The sequence below is a fragment of the Lipotes vexillifer genome, unplaced genomic scaffold, assembly GCF_000442215.2.
Source record: "Lipotes vexillifer unplaced genomic scaffold, Lipotes_vexillifer_v1.1 scaffold1324, whole genome shotgun sequence".
Taxonomy (NCBI): Eukaryota; Metazoa; Chordata; class Mammalia; order Artiodactyla; family Lipotidae; genus Lipotes; species Lipotes vexillifer.
Window position 1 is genome coordinate 502,742 of NW_006792152.1, and position 14,465 is coordinate 517,206.

The 14,465-nt window shown below is 40.9% G+C and overlaps 1 protein-coding gene across 1 annotated transcript in view; it reads right to left on the minus strand.

Annotated features, from left to right (window-relative positions):
• LOC103087504 (catenin alpha-2) overlaps window positions 1-14,465 on the minus strand; it is a 310,874-nt gene that overhangs the window by 55,432 nt on the left and 240,977 nt on the right. The window contains exon 5 of the mRNA XM_007465356.1: window positions 2,847-2,966. Coding sequence (XP_007465418.1) covers window positions 2,847-2,966 — 120 coding nt within the window. The remainder of the gene's footprint in view (window positions 1-2,846; window positions 2,967-14,465) is intronic.

The window sequence follows — 14,465 nt, forward strand, 5'->3', positions numbered from 1 at the left end:
AAAGAGTGTGAAATAGCAATTAGTTAAAACAAGGTTTATGAGATAAAAATAAATTATATTTATGGGCATTCTCAAATGAATATCTCATATATTATTGTGGATATTAATACCAGCTACAGGCTGATGACTTGTTTCTATCTCCAAACCACATCTCTCTCCTTTTGACATTTCTACATGATTTTACAAGCATCTCAAAATCAATGCATCTAAGTATGAAATCTTGATCTTGAACCCTCACTGTTCCCTTTCCAGTCTTCACCCATCTCAGTAAATTCCTCACCATTTACCCATTTGCTCAAACAGAACCTCAGATGTGAACTGGTTGCTGTCACTCCCTAAACTCCCACAGCCAATTGCACAGCAGGTCCTGAGTGTTCTATTTTCAAAATAAACGTGGACTCCCTATGCCTTTCTCCACCGGTACTGCTGCCAAGCTATTTGAGACCACCACTGAGGCAGAAAAGACACAGCCGGGCCCCAGGACAGCCTCCTCATGTACAGACATTAGTCAGAAGGCAAAGCTACCTCCTTGTTTTGCCCTTACTGAGGCCATGATGCATGGAGGAATGGCATCTAAAACAGAAACTTTGTAGCATCTGAGCAAGAAACTCTGACCATGAAAAACAATGGAGCATGTGCAATAAAAATGCACAGGTTGCTGATGACCCTATAGGACCTTCCAAGTATGGCACTCAAATAGTAAGGGACAATTTAAGGGAAAACAACTCCTAGAGCCCATGTAGGGTGGCTTCAGGAGATAAATGCACAGGACCAGAAGCTGATGTAACCTGGTGCAAATCCAGGCCACACCTCAACCCTCTGCTCAAAGAATATTCCCCCCTAATCAAAAAGACCCCCACTCATTCAAAGTGCTAAAAATAAGACAAAAAGGGGATCAACAACCCTGGGTGGCACCCCTCACTCTAGAGGACATCCACACTCTTCTCTGAGTGTGTAACTTTTGCTTCTGTCCTGAATAAACTGTGTCTTTGTTCTCTTTGCGCCTCAGACTCAGTGTGTGTATTTATTTTTTCCTCTGTGTTTTGTGTTCCTCATCAAATTCTTTTGGACAAATTGAACGAGAGCCTGAACTTTTGATAAAGATTTTCCAGAATCACCAGCATCGCTCACCTAGATGACTTCAGTGCCCCCCGCCAACTACAACTAGTCTCTCCTCTTCCATGCTACCCCCTCTTTGCAATGTACCTAGAATAACATTAAACTGTAAATCTGAGACTTTGATGCCAAACTCTGAACTATTCAATTACTACCAATTCACTTACAATAAAATCCAAACACTCTGCAAGACTCTGAGTGTCCTAGCACCCAACGCTCTCCCCAGCCTCCCCGTTGGTTCACTGAAATCAAGATTCAGTGCATTTTTTTTTCAGTTGTTTAAACAAGCTAAGTGGCTTTTGGGCCTTAAACCTGTGCTTCAGAGTAACTTCGCTCCTAACCACATTACATGGCGGGCTACCACACAAGAGTCCACTTGAACAAAGGATTCTGCTAATAACAAGATACTTAAAAATAATCTCCTGAACTAAAATCATGACTGTGTGCCCACCACAAAGGACACTGGAAGCTCTTTAGGGGAAGGGACTAGATGTTGGTCAAGTTTGTAATACGGGTGTCACTTCAGTCTGGCACAGATGAACACTCAACAAATGTTCACTAGAATTCTCCTGTTGGTCATAGAGAACCTTAGAAAAAGTCACTAGGAAGTGCCCAAAATGTTAAAGAATCCTGGGAATGGTCAAGAAGATGGGTGAATAGGATTTTAACTAACCTCTCCACATTTAAAGATGTTTTTTCTAAGAAGAAAGAAAAAGACACACTCTTTGGAAACAAAATTCTAATGGTACCTACTGAACAAATAGAGCTGGCTAAATGGAGAGGGTCATCTTGAGACAAAAGGGAGGCAAAGAAAACCCCAGGTCAACCACCTTCATCAAAGTGACTTGCTACCTGTGCTCTCCCTCCCCTGTCCATTCCCTTCTCTCTCTTTCTTTCTCTCTCTCTCTCTCTGTCTTTTCTCTATTTTTCTTCGTGTTTACTTAATCTCTTTGATAAAAGTTTCACTGTACATACTACACACTTGGGGTGTGTATATGCACGGTGCTGTCCACAGGGCTGGGAGATAAAAAGTGAGGGCTAAGAACAGTGCCCAGGGAGTGGCCACAGCATCACACCACAGTTTGATATTATTTATATTTCAATCGGGAGCTATTCCAAGTGTGAACAAAAGGTTAGAGTGTGCTCAGACATAGAGAACAGGCTTGTGGTCGTGAAGAGGGAGGGTGGTGGGGGAGTGACGGAGTTTGGGGTTAGCAGATGCAAACAGTTACACATGGAGTGCATAACAAAAGGGTCTTGCTGTATAGCACAGGGAACTATGTTCAATATCCTGAGATAAACCATGATGGAAGAGAATATTTTAAAACGTATATATCAATATATGTATAACTGAATCACTTTGCTGTACAGTCAAAATTAACACAACATTGTTAATCAACGATACTTCCATAAAAAAATAAATATAAAAGTCCAAAAAAAGAAAGGTTAGAGTGTGGTAGGGCTGGCGTGGTGGTTCCTACCAGCGAAGCAGGTGGCCTGTGACCTACTGTAAGTACGCAGGGGCCCGAGAGTACCCAGGGAGTACCAGCGCTGTACGGTAGGGTCAGAACGGGCCCGAGTGGGAAGATGTCTTTGTGATCACAGGTTCCTAAGGCATCTGATGATCTGATAGCTGGCAGATGCAGCTGATCCACTGTCCAGGCCTACAAAACTACAAGGTTACTTAAACTCACTCACTTTCTCCCCTAGATTTCCAAAATCTTTCCCACCTGTTGTCTTCTTGCAGCTACATAGTTAAGTTTCACCATCTCTTTTCCAAATTCTTTAAAGCGATTTGCAAGGTCTTGCTCATTTGTAGCATTTTTGACAGCTTCCAAGGCCTCCTCCACCTGAAACGATAAAAAAAAAAAAAATCCAATATATTTATAACTGGATAGTTAGTATTGCAATATTATTAAACATGCTAGAAATGCTAGTTTGTTAAAAAGAAAACATTCATGCATTAACATTTAAATAAAATAATGGGGAAAAGTACCCCAAGAAGCATTTATAATCAAAATAAATATTTGTTCAACATTTATATATTTTGTATATAAAAGGTAATAATTGCTGAACTCCTGAAGCATATAAAATACTACATTGAAATGAGGGGAAGATGGTGGAAGAGTAAGATGTGGAGATCACCTTCCTCCCCACAGATACACATCTACACGTGGAACAACTCTTACAGAACACCTACTGAACACAGGCAGAAGACCTCAGACCTCCCAAAAGGCAAGAAACTCCCCACGTACCTGGGTAGGGCAAAAGAAAAAAGAATAAACAGAGACAAAAGGATAGGGACGGGACCTGCACCAGTGGGAGGGAGCTGTGAAGGAGGAAAGGTTTCCACACACTAGGAAGCCCCTTCGCGGGTGGAGACTGCGGGTGGCGGAGGGGGAGCTTCGGGGCCGAGGAGGAGAGCACAGCCACAGGGGTGCAGAGGGCAAACCGGAGAGATTCCCGCTCAGAGGATGGTGCTGACTGGCACTCACCAGCCCGAGAGGCTTGTCTGCTCACCCACCGGGGCGGGCGGGGCTGGGAGCTGAGGCTCGGGCTTCGGTCAGAGCGTAGGGAGAGGACTGGGGTTGGCAGCATGAACACAGCCTGCAGTGGGTTAGTGCACCACGGCTAGCCGGGAGGGAGTCTGGGGAAAAGTCTGGACCTGGACCTGCAAGAGACTTTTTCTTCCCTCTTTGTTTCCTGGTGCGCGAAGAGAGGGGATTAAGAGTGCTGCTTAAACAACTCCAGAGACGGGCGTGAGCCGCAGCTAAAAGTGCAGACCCCAGAGACGGGCATGAGACGCTAAGGCTGCTGCTGCCGCCAACAAGAAGCCTGTGTGCGACCACAGGTCACTATCCACACCCTCCTTCCGGGGAGCCTGTGCAGCCCGCCACTGCCAGGGTCCCGGGTCCAGGGACAACTTCCCCGGGAAAACGCACGGTGCACCTCAGGCTGGTGCAACGTCACGTCAGCCTTTGCAGCTGCACCTCGCCCCGCACTCCGTACCCCTCCCTCCCCCCTGCCTGAGTGAGCCAGAGTTCCCAAAGCAGCTGCTCCTTTAACCCCGTCCTGTCTGAGCGAAGAACAGACGCCCTCTGGTGACCTACACGCAGAGGCGGGGCCAAATCCAAAGCTGAGCCCCTTGTGAGCTGTGAGAACAAAGAAGAGAAAGGGAAATCCCTTCCAGCAGCCTCAGAAGCAGCGGATTAAAGCTCCACAATCAACTTGATGTACCCTAAATCTGTGGAATATATGAATAGACAACGAATCATCCCAAATTGAGGAGGTGGACTTTGAGAGCAAGATTTATGATTTTTTCACCTTTTCCTCCTTTTGTGAGTGTGTATGTGTATGCTTCTGTGTGAGATTTTGTTGGTATAGCTTTGCTTCCACCATTTGTACCAGGGTTCTATCCATCCATTTTTTTTTTTTAATTTTTAATTTAGTAGTTATTTTTTAATTTTAATAACTTTATTTTATTTTACTTTTTCTTCTTTCTCTCTCTCTCTCTCTCTCTCTCTCTCTCTCTTTCTTTCTTTCCTTCCCTCCTTTAGACAATGAATCATCCCAAATTCAGGAGGTGGACTTTGAGAGCAAGATTTATGTTTTTTTTCCATTTTCCTCTTTTTGTGAGGGTGTATGTTTCTGTGTGAGATTTTTTCTGTATTGCTTTGCTTCCACCATTTCTCCTAGGGTTCTATCTATCCATGTTTTTTGTTTAATTAAAAAATTTTTTTTCTTAATATTTATTTTTATTTTAATAACTATATTATATTTTATCTTACTTTATTTTATTTTACTTTATCTTCTTTCTTTCTTTTTTCCTTCCTTCCCTCCTTCCTTCCTTCCTTTCTTCCTTCCTCCCTCCCTCCCTCCTTTCTTTCTTTCTTTCCTCCTTTCTTTCTTTCTTTCTAATTCTACTAATTCTTTCTTTATACTTTTTCTCCCTTTTATTCTGAGCCATGTGGATGAAACACTCTTGTTGCTGCAGCCAGGAGACAGTGCTGTGCCTCTGAGGTGGGAGAGCCAACTTCAGGACACTGGTCCACAAGAGACCTCCAAGCTACACATAATATCAAATGGTGAAAATCTCCCAGAGATCTCCATCTCAACACCAGCACCCAGCTTCACTCAACGACCAGCAAGCTACAGTACTGGACACCCTATGACAAACAACTAGCAGACAGGAACACAACCGCAACCATTAGCAGAGAGGCTGCCTAAAATCATAAGTCCACAGACACCCCAAAACACACCATCAGATGTGGATCGGCCCACCAGAAAGACAAGATCCAGCCTTATCCACCAGGACACAGGCAGTAGTCCCCTCCACCAGGAAGCATACACAACCCACTGAACCAACCTTAGCCACTGGGGACAAACACCAAAAACAACAGGAACTATGAACCTGCAGCCAGCAAAAAGGAGACCCCAAACACAGTAAGATAAGCAAAATGAGAAGACAGGAAAACACACAGCAGATGAAGGAGCAAGATAAAAACCCACCAGACCTAACAAATGAAGAGGAAATAGGCAGTCTGCCTGAAACAGAATTCAGAATAATGATAGTAAAGGTGATCCAAAATCTTGGAAATAGAATAGACAAAATGCAAGAAACATTTAACAAGAATCTAGAAGAACTAAAGATGAAACAAACAACGATCAACAGCACAATAAATGGAATTAAAAATACTCTAGATGGGGTCAATAGCAGAATAACTGAGGCAGAAGAACAGATAAGTGACCTGGAAGGTAGAATAGTGGAAATAACTACTTCAGAGCAGAATAAAGAAAAAAGAATGAAAAGAATTGAGGACAGTCTCAGAGACCTCTGGGACAACATTAAATGCACTAACATTCGAATTATACGGGTTCCAGAAGAAGAAGAGAAAAAGGAACTGAGAAAGTATTTGAAGAGATTATAGTTGAAAACTTCCCTAATATGGGAAAGGAAATAGTTAATCAAGTCCAGGAAGCACAGAGAGTCCCATACAGGATAAATGCAAGGAGAAATACGCCAACACACATATTAATCAAACTGTCAAAAATTAAATACAGGCTTCCCTGGTGGCGCAGTGGTTGGGAGTCCGCCTGCCGATGCAGGGGACACGGGTTTGTGCCCCAATCCAGGAGGATCCCGCATGCCGCGGACTGGGTGTGTGTGTGAGCCATGGCGACTGGGCCTGCGCATCCGGAGCCTGGGCTGTGCGGTGGGAGGGGCCACAACAGTGAGAGGCCCGCACACCACAAAAATAAATAAATAAATAAATACAAAGAAAACATATTAAAAGCAGTAAGGGAAAAACAACACACAAGAGAATCCCCATATGGTTAAGAGCTGATCTTTCTGCAGAAACTCTGCAAGGCAGAAGGGACTGGCAGGGCATATTTAACATGATGAAGGAGAAAAACCTGCAACCAAGATTACTCTACCCAGCAAGGATCTCATTCAGATTTTATGGAGAAATTAAAAACTTTACAAACAAGCAAAAGCTGAGAGAGTTCAGCACCACCAAACCAGCTTTACAACAAATGCTAAAGGAACTTCTCTAGGCAAGAAACACAAGAGAAGGAAAAGACCAACAATAATGAACCCAAAACAATTAAGAAAATGGGAATAGGAACATACATATTGATAATTACCTTAAATGTAAATGGACTAAATGCTCCCATCAAAAGACACAGATTGGCTGAATGGATACAAAAACAAGACCCATATACATGCTGTCTACAAAAGACCCACTTCAGACCTAGGGACACATACAGACTGAAAGTAAGGGGATGGAAAAAGATATTCCATGCATATGGAAACCAAAAGAAAGCTGGAGTAGCAATTCTCATTTCAGACAAAATAGACTTTAAAATAAAGACTATTAGAAGAGACAAAGAAGGACAGTACATAATGATCAAGGGATCAATCCAAGAAGAAGATATAACAATTATAAATATTTATGCACCCAACACAGAAGCAACTCAATACATAAGGCAAATACTAACAGCCATATAAGGGGAAATTGATAGTAACACAATAATAGTAGGGGACTTTAACACCCCACTTTCACCAATGTACAGATCATCCAAAATGAAAATAAATAAGGAAACACAAGCTTTAAATGATACATTAAACAAGATGGACTTAATTGATATTTATAGGACATTCCATCCAAAAACAACATAATACACATTTTTCTCAAGTGCTCATGGAACATTCTCCAGGATAGATCATATTCTGGGTCACAAATCAAGCCCTGGTAAATTTAAGAGAATTAAAATTGTGTCAAATATCTTTTCCAGCCACAACGCTATGAGACTAGATATGAATTACAGGAAAAGTCTGTAAAAAATACAAACACATGGAGGCTAAACATTATACTACTTAATAACAAAGTGATCACTGAAGAAATCAAAGAGGAAATAAAAAAATACATAGAAACAAATGCCAATGGAGACACAAGGGCTCAAAACCTATGGGATGCAGCAAAAGCAGTTCTAAGAGGGAAGATTATAGCAATACAATCCTACCTTAAGAAACAGGAAACACCTCGAATAAACAACCTAAACTTGCACCTAAAGCAATTAGAGAAAGAAGAACAAAAACACCCCAAAGTTAGCAGAAGGAAAGAAATCATAAAAATCAGATAAGAAATAAATGAAAAAGAAATGAAGGAAATGATAGCAAAGATCAATAAAGCTAAAAGCTGGTTCTTTGAGAAGATAAACGAAATTGATAAACAATTAGCCAGACTCATCAAGAAAAAAAGGAAGAAGACTCAAATCAATATAATTCGAAATGAAAAAGGAGAAGTAACAACTGACACTGCAGACATACAAAGGATTATGAGAGATTACTACAAGCAACTCTATGCCAAAAAAATGGAAAACCTGGAAGAAATGGACAAATTCTTAGAAATGCACAACCTGCCAAAACTGAATCAGGAAGAAATAGAAAATATGAACAGACCAATCACAAGCACTGAAATTGAAACTGTGATTAAAAATCTTCCAACAAACAAAAGCCAAGGACCAGATGGCTTCACAGGGGAATTCTACCAACCTTTTAGAGAAGAGCTAACACCTATCCTTCTCAAACTCTTCCAAAATATAGCAGAGGGAGGAACACTCCCAAACTCATTCTACGAGGCCACCATCACGTTGATACCAAAATCAGACAAGAATGTCACAAAGAAAGAAAACTGCAGGCCAATATCACTGATGAACATAGATGCAAAAATCCTCAACAAAATACTAGCAAACAGAATCCAACAGCACATTAAAAGGAACACACACCATGATCAAGTGGGGTTTATTCCAGGAATGCAAGGATTCTTCAATATACGCAAATCAACCAATGTGATACACCATATTAACAAATTGAAGGAGAAAAACCATATGATCATCTCAATAGATGCAGAGAAAGCTTTCGACAAAATTCAACACCCATTTATGATAAAAACCCTGAAGAAAGTAGGCATAGAGGGAACTTACCTCAACATAATAAAGGCCATATATGACAAACCCACAGCCAACATCATCCTCAATGGTGAAAATCTGAAAGCATTCCCACTAAGACCAGGAACAAGACAAGGTTGCCCACTCTCACCACTCTTATTCAACATACTTTTGGAAGTTTTAGCCACAGCAATCAGAGAAGAAAAGGAAATAAAAGGAATCCAAATCAGAAAAGAAGAAGTAAAGCTGTCACTGTTTGCAGATGACATGACACTATACATAGAGAATCCTAAAGATGCTACCAGAAAACTACTAGATCTAATCAATGAATTTGGTAAAGTAGCCAGATACAAAATTAATGCTCAGAAATCTCTGGCATTCCTATACACTAATGATGAAAAATCTGAAAGTGAGATCAAGAAAACACTCCCATTTACCACTGCAACAAAAAGAATAAAATATCTAGGAATAAACCTACCTAAGGAGACAAAAGACCTGTATGCAGAAAATTATAAGACACTGATGAAAGAAATTAAAGATGATACAATAGATGGAGAGATATACCATATTCTTGGATTGGAAGAATCAACATTGTGAAAATGAGTATACTATCTAAAGCAATCTACACATTCAATGCAATCCCTATCAAACTACCACTGGCATTTTTCACAGAACTAGAACAAAAAATTTCACAATTTGTATGGAAACACAAAAGACCCTGAATAGCCAAAGCAATCTTGAGAACAAAAAACGGAGCAGGAGGAATCAGGCTCCCTGACTCCAGAGTGTACTACAAAGCTACAGTAATCAAGACAGTATGGTACTGGCACAAAAACAGAAATATAGATCAATGGAACAGGATAGAAAGCCCAGAGATAAACCCACGCACATATGGTCACCTTATCTTTGATAAAGGAGGTAGGAATGTAGAGTGGAGAAAGGACAGCCTGTTCAATAAGTGGTGCCGGGAAAACTGGACAGGTATATGTTAAAGTATGACATTAGATCACTCCCTAACACCATACACAAAAATAAGCTCAAAATGGATTAAAGACCTAAATGTAAGGCCAGAAAATATCAAACTCTTAGAGGAAAACATAGGCAGAACACTCTATGACATAAATCACAGCAAGATCCTTTTTGACCCACCTCCTAGAGAAATGGAAATATAAACAAAAATAAACAAATGACACCTAATGAAACTTCAAAGGTTTTGCACAGCAAAGGAAACCATAAACAAGACCAAAAGACAGCCCTCATAATGGGAGAAAATATTTGAAAATGAAGCAACTGACAAAGGATTAATCTCCAAAATTTATAAGCAGCTCATGCAGCTCAATAACATAAAAACAACCAACCCAATCCAAAAGTGGGCAGAAGACCTAAATAGACATTTCTCCAAAGAAGATATACAGACTGCCAACAAACACATGAAAGAATGCTCAACATCATTAACCGTTAGAGAAATGCAAGTCAAAACTACAATGAGATATCATCTCACACCAGTCAGAATGGCCATCATCAAAAAATCTAGAAACAATAAATGCTGGAGAGGGTGTGGAGAAAAGGGAGCACTCTTGCACTGCTGCTGGGAATGTGAATTGGTACAGCCACTATGGAGAACTGTATGGAGGTTCCTTAAAAGACTACAAATAGAACTACCATATGACCCAGATCTGACTACTAGGCATATGCCCTGAGAAAACCATAATTCAAAAAGAGTCATGTACCACAATGTTCATTGCAGCTCTATTTACAATAGCTCGGAGATGGAAACTACCTAAGTGTCCATCACTGGATGAATGGATAAAGAAGATGTGGCACATATATAGAATGGAATATTACTCAGCCACAAAAAGAAACAAAATTGAGCTACTTGTAATGAGGTGGATAGACCTAGAGTCTGTCATACAGAGTGACATAAGTCAGAAAGAGAAAGACAAATACCGTATGCTAACACGTATATATGGAATTTAAGAAAAATAAAATGTCATGAAGAACCTAGGGGTAAGACAGGAATAAAGACACAGACCTACTAGAGAATGGACTTGAGGATATGGGGAGGGGGGAGGGTAAGCTGTGACAAAGCGAGAGAGAGGCATGGACATATATACACTACCAAACGTAAGGTAGATAGCTAGTGGGAAGCAGCTGCATAGCACAGGGAGATCAGCTCCGTGCTTTGTGACTGCCTGGAGCGGTGGGATAGGGAGGGTGGGAGGGAGGGAGACGCAAGAGGGAAGAGATTTGGGAACATATGTATATGTAAAACTGATTCACTTTGTTATAAAGCAGAAACTAACACACCATTGTAAAGCAATTATACTCCAATAAAGATGTAAAAAATAAAATACTACATTGATTGTATTTTGAGTTATGGTTTTGATAAGGGATATGGACTTTTAATTTCGAGTAGAAAAATAAAGGAAAATATACTTACGAAATATGGAATTGAAAAACAAACTTTAGAAATCTTCAGAGGAGGAAATGTTTTGCCAACAAAAACTGGAGGAACTCCTGGGCTGCAAAAAGTTTGAGATAGCTTAAATCTTCAACCAATCTTCTTGGCATCACCTCTAAATCTGGGACTAAAGGGATTGTAATTTTAAGCTGAGTTTACACCTTGCCATCCAATAGAAGAGAAAATATTTAGCCTCGAGAAGTAAGTGAATTTGAAGTTTTGTTGCCATGTAAGGTGGCATCAACTAGGGTGAACAGAATAACGATCAGTGGAAATAGCCAAGAACATAATCGTGAGTGAATAAGGCACAAGACAGAACTATGTTTGCAAAATCAAAAGTTCTTAGTTTTGAAGGGAGTCTGGTAGAGAGGCCTCAACTAGGACAGGCTTCTGAGAGTGGCAGCAGAAAAAGAGAAATGGTCGCTCTGAAAGAGTAATGAGAAGTACAGAGAATGTATGGGTCTACTGCAGAATTCCAATTGGGTCTTGTAGTTTAGACCAAATCAAAGGACAATATACAGACAGTTCATTGTTTGACCATGCAGAAATCCAAATGACCATTAAAATGGCTAGAAAAAGTCATAGATTAACATAGTACTATAGAGATACACCTTTGTTTAACTTGACACAATCACAAAGGTGGCTAATCCAACTTCCTCACCAAGTTCCACTGAGTGCAGGAAGAGAATAGTGTCTATAAACCAGTGATAATGGATATCATCAAATCTTTTCCTCCATAGATATGACAGTACCATTAAATTTACTAAATAGGCTAACATTTCATTAAGGAAAGAGTTGCAGCAAGCAAGGGAAGTTAGTTAGAATGATGGTGATGGGCGGTTCAATCTAGACTCCAGATAAAAATTAGGTTTCCATTCTCATCTTTTATGGAAGATAGAAGATCTTTCTTTCGTACCTATTTGCATTGTTCCTGAATGATTGTGAAGAGGAAAGGCTACATCCTGCTCTTGGAATGTCTGCAGGTGACAGGGACCTGGGAAGAGTGGAAGGACACAGACGGCAGGCTGTGTGATGGTTCTGAGAAGAAGACTGGTGCTCATGGGGGAGGTGTTATAAGGGGAGGTTTGGGGGACTCTGGGTGCTGGATTGGGAAGTCACTTCCAACAAGCTGGTAAAGGGGGCCGTTAGAGGCAGCTGCCATGTCCTTCCTTGTAATAAATGCCCTTATGACCTTGGGCCCTACAGATAGTATTCTCCTCCCATGGCCGGCCTGGGCTGACGAACACCAACGTGAGAACCCTCAGCTCTGACAGGCCTTCCTGTCCTTAATGCTAGAGCCTGAGTTCTGGGGATGGGGATAGCTGAAAAGTGTGAACTTCTAGACAGGATATTAAAATTTCCTCCCTATTTGGTGGATTTAGATATCATTTTCAGAGCTTGTCCCTTAAAACTCTTAAAAATCTTGAGTCTTCTCAGAGTTTGTCTGAAATAGCCCTTACCCCCATTTCCAAAGCAAGCCTACTTGTCACTATTATTTAGTCGACAGCTGTGTCAAATTGTTTGAGACAGACTCTTTAAGTCAATCTCTGGCACTTCCCTGGTGGTCCAGTGGTTAAGACTCTGTGCTCCCAGTGCAGCGGGCACAGGTTTGATCCCTGGTTGGGGAACTGAGATCCCTCATGCTGCACAGCATGGCCAAAAACAATAAATTAATTACATTGACTCAAATCAGTCTCCAATTTTCCTGACTGAAACTGCACTTACTTATTTTGATGTAAAAAAAAGTTGTCTGAGAATTCATACTTCTTAAGTATGAATACTTATTAAGCACCTCCTAGGAGCTAGGCAGACATACAGGGATGGGGACAGCGGGAACAGAGGAGTCTGATTCCCCTCCTGGACCATGTGATCCTGTTCTCTTGTCCACAGTCACTGCCCATACCAGTGCTATAAATCATTGTTATGATCATTTCCATTTGGACAGACTGACCTCATCCCGGGGTCCTTCAGTTGATATCCAGTTGATTGGATTTTAAGTGACACTAATGAAACTAATAAGTCATACAAAGCTCTCTTGTTAGGATCTGGATTTAAATTTAAAAGATGTTATCTTGGAAATAGGAGTTGGCCAAGTAAATGAATGAATGAAGACAAGGTTCTATATGTAACTACTTTACTAGTTGAGCCTTATACTCTGGTTTGACCATGGATATCTCAGCAACATCATACTTTATCTTTCTGCCTCCTAAAGATAAGCTGGCCTTCTTGATTAAATTTTCTGTTTCCTTGTTCAAAAGTGAAGAAAATGATTTCATCAGAAAGCAAGAATGATTAAATGCTAGCATCACTTATTCATAAACTGCCATGATTTATAAAGTACAATAATACAGCTTGATACATTTCCAAAGTTACTTTCAGCTTGTAAAAGAAAAATGACAATAGCCAATGTCCCTGACTACTTATGATGTAGCAGACATTGGTCCAAACGTTTTACATATATCTAATTTAGTCCCCCAAAACAGCTCTTCGAAGCTGATAGTTTTCTTGTTTCTTCTTTACAGAGGAAAGACTGCAGCCAGAGGGGTGACACAGCCAGCCTGAGAGGTCTCACAGCAAGAGAGTGCAGGAACCTGGGTGTGAACCCAGATAGTTTGCTCCAGAGCTCATACTTTTAGATAGTTTGCTCCAGATCTCATACTTTTAACTCCTGGGCTGTGCTGCCTCAGTTTCCTGAAAAGGATGGTTTTGTAAAGCTGCTGGAGTCCAGTTTGGATTGTACTGATCAGCTGATAATGAAGATTCATTAAGAGTCCTGCCCCATCTGATAAGTCTCCATTCCACCTCTTAATTTCTCTAAAATCTACCCCTTCACAGTACACACTGCCAATGCCTTCACTCAGCTTTCCTTTCATTCACTGGCCTGGATCATTTTAATCATCTCTCATCTCTCAATCTGTCTCTTTGGTTGGGCTCACCCCTCTTCTAATTCCTTCTCCATATTGCTACCAAAATTATTTGGCTAAATCACGAAGTTGATTCTAATGCTTAGGACTACTTAGCAGTCCCCCATAATCCATACAGAGTCCAAACAAATGGGTAGAGTCCAAACTAATTCTCATGATAACGGAGACACTCCACACCCTGTATCTCTCTAACTCTGTGACTGCCCCTCCCAACCTCACCCTCTCTGCTCCAACAACAGAATCAATCAGCCATATTACTGTGAATGCCCCAAGTCCCTCCCTCACTCTCATGCCTTTGTTCTTTCCTCCGTCTGTGAAGCTCTCAGTAGGTGAAATCTTTTGTCCCACCTGGATCCATCTCCCTTCTTATGGCAGAAGCATCCCAGTTGGGAGCAGTGAATCACTCTCTCCCTAGGCTGGTTATCAAATCTAAATTTCATACTTTCTGCCTGCTCTGTGAACACGTAGCTGGGCCCTTTACCTCTTTTTTTTTTTTTTTTTTTTTTTTTTTT